Source organism: Berghia stephanieae, chromosome 4 (assembly GCF_034508935.2).
Source record: "Berghia stephanieae isolate SIO BIC M18660-M18661 chromosome 4, UCSD_Bste_1.3, whole genome shotgun sequence".
NCBI classification, from domain to species: Eukaryota; Metazoa; Mollusca; class Gastropoda; order Nudibranchia; family Aeolidiidae; genus Berghia; species Berghia stephanieae.
The window spans coordinates 55,352,294-55,360,259 of NC_088363.1; the positions used below are offsets into that span (position 1 = coordinate 55,352,294).

Below are 7,966 nucleotides of genomic sequence, written 5' to 3' on the forward strand. Positions count from 1 at the left end.
CGATCTCTATAATTTATTGAATTACGACCCCTTTTCATCATTTGAGATAGTTCTCACGTCAGAATGTATAGATAGTTCGAAGATGACGTCACTCGGGCCTTTGTTATTGTTTTTGCCATCCGCGTTTGTTAGTTGTTCTCACTAAACTGTATTAACCAGACTATAAAAGTTCATGGTTACACAGAGTTTGTGTGTTGGTCCGTTATACTTCCGGATGACAATGTTGTGAACTCCTTGGCCAAGCGCATTCTATCTATATGATTTCAATTTTGAAATTATAATGGTTTGCATGGTGGTAATTGTACAAACTATGCAATTATTTGAAAATTGTGACTCACCACCTTAGATTCGTATTATGTCGGGGTGATTTAGATGTCGAAAATTGAATCATCACATAAAAATATGAGATTTGGAAAATGCTCCTAATATGTTTTATGCTTTATTGGGGAGAATTGTAGTGTTTTATAATCTAGAATACAACATCATTTCTCCTAATTAAAATTTCAACTTTGAATTCAGTTTTTGGCAATGTATTCACTCTGACCTAATATCAAGTTGAGATGGTGTTCTTGTGGTATGGATCTCGACTTAGGGTCGGAAGAGTCCAGGGTTCGATAACGCTCGGAGCAGCGCATAGTTGAGTCCTTGGAAAAGGCTCTTTACTAACATTCTCTCACCGTACTCAGGTAAAAATGAGTGTCTGACCATTAACAGCGTTGTCTCTGTCGATAAAAAAAACAACAACTGTACTATCGCCTAACAGACGTTATGTCTCGTCCCATATGTTAAAGTGTTGCTATTGGCTACGGACCCTTGTGAGGCGCTTTGAGCACGTTTAGTGGATATTGCGCTATATAAATGCGCAAGTCTTTATTTTTTTTTGGTTAACAATTGTCCGTATTCTTCCAGAGGACGACCCATGTGAGTTGGACAACGCCGGATGCCATCATTTCTGTACTCCACAAGGCATCAATCGTTTTGCATGCTCTTGTTACGACGGCTACAGCTTGTCCAAGGATGCAAAAACCTGTGTAGGTAAGTACATACCGATGCTCCCCTGGATGCAATCCACATATCATGATTTGGAAATCCGAATTGTTGTTTTACTCGTAATAGGGAGCAGCGTTGCTCAGCGGCACGATCTTTGCTTCTTACCCGAAAGGTACCGAGTTCGATCGCCCGCCGCCGCTGCGCTGTGTGGCCTTGAGCAAGTCACCTCGCCCTAGCTCAATTTGTGGCGCTGCACTGCGGCTGACGCCTGGGTTAATCCAGTCTTCCCTTGGAATATACCCTAGAGACAAATTTCCCCTATGGGATGAATAAAGGGAATTTTATTTTATTCATTTATTTATTTATTTGTTGATCAACAACAGTCAGGAACAAAAGTGAGTTGTCAAAAACTGGTTCCAATATCTCATTGGAAGTGCAAAACCACACTTCCGAAGTACTGGATACTTACTTTGTATAAATAATCTTCTGGTTTAACATTCTCCTTACCAAGCATTTTCAGGATTTCCCCCAAAACTTCACACTCAACTAACACAAAATAGAGTTTTTATCACTCAGACATATTAATACCAGTAACTTTCTTGCGATACATAATTTCTTTAGCAAAACAACTCTACAACACATTGTTCATTTTCTTTAAATTTTATGATGTACAAATTTGAAAAAGAAAAATGTTGGTTGTATCGTATTGAATGTGACGATTTTCCTATAGTTGGTAAGGACAGGGTTAAGAGTATAGTATCTCATTTTCTAATCTAAATATATATAAAGACCATCCATCCTCGCTCTTTTACATTCCGTAATCCTTAGAATATGCCTACATATCCTGCTACTAAAATAGTAGCACCTGCCAGGCGGAGTTGTCGTACCAATAAGGTCGCAGGTTCAAACCCCACCACCGCCGCGAGAATTTTTTATTCTCTATTGTCTTCTGGCACTTTTCTATTCACTTCATATCTTGTTGTTACCAACATAAGTGCCTGCTCCACTCACTTTTCTGAATTAAAATTCACCCCATACACCGGAGCATACTCAATGTCTCAATCGTTTCTATGTTATATGTTTGTGTTGAGAATATTGGCTATTAAGCTTAACTGCTGGTCAAAATTATTCGCGATGGTGGTGTACGAACGAATCGGCGGTCTCAAGAAGTGGTGAGAGAGGATCTAGTAATGACTTTGAGTTTGAAACGAATATTTTAGTGTTCGTGGATAGCTCACACGGTAGAGCCACGCTCTCACCTGCCAGGCGGAGTTGTCGTACCAATAAGGTCGCAGGTTCAAACCCCACCACCGCCGCGAGAATTTTTTATTCTCTATTGTCTTCTGGCACTTTTCTATTCACTTCATATCTTGTTGTTACCAACATAAGTGCCTGCTCCACTCACTTTTCTGAATTAAAATTCACCCCATACACCGGAGCATACTCAATGTCTCAATCGTTTCTATGTTATATGTTTGTGTTGAGAATATTGGCTATTAAGCTTAACTGCTGGTCAAAATTATTCGCGATGGTGGTGTACGAACGAATCGGCGGTCTCAAGAAGTGGGTGAGAGAGGGATCTAGTAATGACTTTGAGTTTGAAACGAATATTTTAGTGTTCGTGGATAGCTCACACGGTAGAGCCACGCTCTCACCTGCCAGGCGGAGTTGTCGTACCAATAAGGTCGCAGGTTCAAACCCCACCACCGCCGCGAGAATTTTTTATTCTCTATTGTCTTCTGGCACTTTTCTATTCACTTCATATCTTGTTGTTAAAATAGTTATGCCACCTTATGATTCAATATGTGACCTTTTCATTATTAGTCCACCGAAGGATTGGTAACATACACACTTCCAAGGATTTTGGAACCGAATGCGGTATCCCAGTCACTGCTCCGCAATGATAAACTACTTTCAGGTTTTTACAATATGTGATAAAAAGTGATATTCAAACAAATGAGAAGTAAAAAAAACCCAACGAAAATGAACTAATCAAGCAGAAAACATCTATGATAAAAATTTCAGTTTCAGGTAAATTAACTTAAATACAGACCAAACTACGCCTACGAATTCATGAGCATCTCTAAGTCATTAAAACTAATTGAAAAATAAGGTTGATGCCAGAGTAAATAATTTTAAGGATTTTGAGGTGTCATTTAATCATTGTGAGGGTAAATTGTTGATAAAAAAGTTAACTAGAGTGACTACTATTTTAAACTCTTAAAAACTACGAATTTTAACATTATCAAGTAGGCTAGTCTGTTAGTGTCAATTTATCATCTTGCTTGCTAGTCTGTTTTTTTTTTCTAACCGGATGTGACTTGGCAGGTTTTCAAAGTTACCTTCTCTGACTTCTTTCGCTATCACAAGATGGGGATTGTTTTATACAACGATATACTTATCGACTAAGCCAAAATGAACTTAATTTTCAGGTCTGATAACCCGAATTATTATGGCCTCATTGTTGTACTGGGAATACTCTCAAACCATGGCAAAATGTTGCTGTCCATTACAACAGTATTAAAAGAGGCCCATAATTGCGTTCGGTTCAGACCTGTCAATGTGTGCACTTTGTTTGTTTTAAAATATCGATATACGTATGGATTAAGCGCTTTATATAAATCTGTTGTTATTATCATTCTTATTCTTATTCTTCTGATTATAGTTATTATTATTATTATAATTATGATGATTATTATTATTAATTATTTTTATGATGATGATGATGATGATGATGATGATGATGATTATTATTATCACTATTACTACTACTTCTATTATTACTATTATTATTATTATTATTATTATTATTATTATTATTATTATTATTATTATTATTATTATTTTTATTTTCATTATTATTATTACGTACACTTTATTAATCTGATGTTTTTCGACCATTTTGCTAAAAAACAAAAGCAAAGTGTTTTATCATTGCAGTGTAGCACATCACTTACGTTTAATGAATTCTTAATGTATTAGTAAGAACAAAAATGCCATTACATCATGCAAACGGGAAAGACTGGAATTCTCAAATAATGTTACTGTATCAACAATCGAGGACGGGGGTGAGGGCGAGGGGAGGGGAGGGGGGTGGGGGGGTAGGGGGAGGGGAGGTGTGGCCAGTAACTTGCTAGTGAGTTCTACTATTTCACCATGCAATGAATGAGTGGGAGTTTATATTAACATCCTTGAATACATTTGTGACTCATCATTCCAAATCGGTACCATGTCAAATGATTTAGTTGTTGAAAGACTGAAATTCTAGACAAGAAATTAAAAAAAAAAAATTCTCCTCAATAACGTCATTTTCTTATTATTACCTCAGATCTGGTATTTTTGACTGTATTCAGTGTTAAACATCCAAATCAACCCGGCATATAACGTCTCGAGACATATATACTCGAGCTAAGTTAACTTGTTTTACTGAAGAAAAATAATAAAGTTTCTTAGAGATCACGATAATAATCCAAAACAAAAGTTTTAAAAATCCAAAAAAAGAAGCCCCCTTCCCTCCACCCAACAAAAAGAAAACGCAAAAAAAAAACAAACAAACAAAAAACAAAAAAAAAAAAAAACAACAACAAACAAACAAATAACAACCCCAAAACAAAACAAAACTTTCTTCCCCACCCCCCCCCCTCCCACTGGCCTCCAAAAAATAAAAGGACCTGCTCCCTTAAATATTCATATTTCTGACCGCTTTAATATTCAACTCACTCTTTGATATGATTTGACACTCCCTGACACAATAACGTTTAGAGGCGATGAGGCCACATTTGGTCAATTTTTACAGAGTTGTGAGAGTGAAGCTTGGCACATTAGTATGGTCTTCATGACGTACTGAGTCCGACATACGCTGGGTGACATTTGTCCTAAGTCATCGCATCTTGCCCTAGCTCATATAGATAGAATGAAATTGACGTCACTCGGGTCTTTGTTATTGTTTTTTGCCACCCACGTTTATGAGTAATTCTCACTTAACTTTATTATCCAGACTATAAAAGTTCATGGTTACACATAGGTTTGTGTGTTGGTCCGTTATACTTCTGGATGGCAATGTTGTGAGCTTCTCTCTGCAACCCAGAGTAGTTGGTATCACTGGAAAAAATGTTCTCGGGATTGAAACGTCTATAATCCCTTCCCGCCCACCCCACTCCCCCAAGGAAAAAAGTAAAGAAATTTTTTTTAAAAGACAAAAAGGCGAATAAATAGAGAGAGAGAGAGAGAGAGAGAGAGAGAGAGAGAGAGAGAGAGAGAGAGAGAGAGAGAGAGAGAGAGAATTTGAGGGTTTCATCCTGTTTTGGGCAGCGCGAAGTTGAGTCCTTTAGAAAAATAAAGCTCTTTGCTCACTTTTTCTCACCCTACTCAGGTGAAAATGAATACCTGGGTTATAACAGTGTTTTTTTTTCCGTAAATATCTCGTCCTTCATGTCCAGCTTTGTTGCTGGTGACTTGGGTCTCTTTGTAAAGCCCTTGTAGCACATTCATAAGGTATTGCACTCTATCAAAGCTCACTTTTGAAATCTCATGCCTATTTCAACTTGACATAGAGTAGATTCAGGATTACCGGACACACAAGCCTTATCTGTGGTCGTCTCAGAGAATGGAAGGCTGCTGGCCAGAAATAAGACCAATGCTGTATAGTGATGTCGTAAAATGTAACGCTCAAGTGGCCGGTTTCAGGTGAACAAGCCGATTTTGCACCCTAAGCAGTCTTTTCCATGTTCTAGACGCAAAATGTTATTCGTGATATTTTGGTACTACCGGACACTTATGGAACGTTAAGGTCCAACCGGACACCCAACTTGGGCAAACCGGACACCCTTCACGGATATTGAAAAACACTGTTTCCTTTTGTTTTTTTAATAGTTTTCAATTCATAAACAGTTACAACAGATCCATAGGCTCAGTTTGTAAAATATCTGCCGGGTCATTGGTCAATTTAGGGTTCGATTCCAGCATTCCAAGGACTTTAAGGACTCTTTCCATAAATTGGCAGAATGTTTCCTTCCCCCAAAACGACTGCCATATATTTTCATAAATAGCTAGACTAGATCTAGACGTCTGGATAGATAAATAAACACGTTTATGTTCATTTTCAACAGAGAAAGACAAAAAATAATTTATTCAAAACAATTAATAGGGTACATAATCATAACGCAACCTGTCTCGCGCACAATGTACAAACAAACGAAAACACTGATCTCCTCCTCACTCATCCCCAGTATCTTCTCTCTCTCTCTCTCTCTCTCTCTCTCTCTCTCTCTCTCTCTCTCTCTGTGCCAGTACATCCTCTGTGGTACCACCTCCCACACTTGCACCAAATCCATCCATCCAGGTTCCTATCACTTCCACAAAAATCACATAAACGTTCATCTTTGTCATTCACACCACATAACTCATCCATATCCATCTCAACGTCCGACCTGTCATCATACACAACCATCGCATCATCATCCTCTGCACTAGACTCCACTCTTTCTTCCACTCTCCTCTTCTTGCCCTTCCCCTTCCGAGCACCGTCACTTGGGTTTTGTTATCGGAGCCGACTTGATAGGGGTGCTTGGAAGAAATGTCTGCAATGATGACTGAACCTCCCAGGTAGAAAGGGAAGCCAGTCTCGTCGCAATTGAAGACGTTGCTGGGGGGGGGGGGGGGGGGACCTTGGTAATGTCGATGCCATTTGACATTAGCGATGTCCGCATGGTGTGGAACCACCCACGTATCTTTCCTTCTGATACCTGGGCGCGTTGTTCCCCAAGGGACATCGCTTTTTTCTCCCGCACCTCCCCCTTGTGTCTCTCCATGAATGCTTTGTACCAGTAATATCCTGGCTTGTTGTTTTTGAATGGGGTCTCTCTGCCTTCAGCATTCATTATTCTTTGCACCTCCAGGCACAGCTGCTCCCTGTCCTTCCCTTCACCTGCCCTGGCACAGGCCACCATCCATTTGACAAGTTTTTTCTCCTCCTCTGTGGCCAACACTGTATGAGATACCCTATGGACGGGGTATTTTCCGGCCATCTTGTCCATCAGGGTTGATTTCGGGACAGAGTAGGTCGCAGCGGCCTGGAGGAATGAAAGATTTTTGGTGCGGATGGCATCAAGTGCAGCATCCACACTCTTGTCAGTGTACTTTGATCGCGGCATCTTGGTGCCTGTAACAATGTGAAAAAATTAACTTTATTTTGATATTTGAACTTCATTTTCATAGACTGGCTAGTCTAATAATGTAAATTTTCCTTTACAATGGTGAACATAATATAATTTTAGGGAGGCCTTCCGAAAGCTCCTACATCCCCAGTATTTTTTTATAATGTTCTAGTAGGGGGTTTGGGAGTGGGAAAAGTTTTATTTTTAAAGTCTCCCCCCTCCCAACCCCCCTACCAGAACATTATAAAAAAGTTTCCCCCCTCCCAAAACATTATAATACTGGGGATGTAGGTGTAGACGCTTTCGGAAGGCCTCCCTAATTTTCTAATAATAATAATAATCATGATAAACATAGGCCGGTCAACAGAAATACAAGGAAAGCATTGCAACAAATAATATTATAGACGGCTAGAATAATAATAAACAACTTAATCAACCCCTCCGGTTTCACCTGAATCGTTTAAATTTTCTTTGGTCAAACCGGACCCCCCCCCCCCCCCCCCACTGGAGCTAAAATGAAAACCGGACATCGTCAGACCATCTAACCACAATCAAACAATCCTAAAATAGCATGTAGTGCAGTGGTTGAGCCGAAACTCCTTAATAAAAACGTATAAATAGCTTAAATAGCAACTTCCTTGCACACCTTGCAACCCATAACAAAGAACGGGATACTTACGTTTTGTGAGAAATATCTCGATGAAAACACGATTCTTTGACTTCTCCTTGATTGCACACATTGAAACGGCAGGAAAAACGTCACAAGAGACGTGTGCTTAGTTACTAAAAATATGCACCGGGGAAAAAACAAAACAAAAGGA

General features: G+C 39.2%; 1 protein-coding gene across 2 annotated transcripts in view; it reads left to right on the forward strand.

Moving 5' to 3' along the window:
• LOC144970857 (uncharacterized) overlaps positions 1 to 7,966 on the forward strand; it is a 147,430-nt gene that overhangs the window by 12,104 nt on the left and 127,360 nt on the right. For both annotated transcript variants that reach the window (XM_078910955.1, XM_078910956.1), the window contains exon 8: positions 910 to 1,035. In XM_078910955.1, coding sequence (XP_078767081.1) covers positions 910 to 1,035 — 126 coding nt within the window. The remainder of the gene's footprint in view (positions 1 to 909; positions 1,036 to 7,966) is intronic.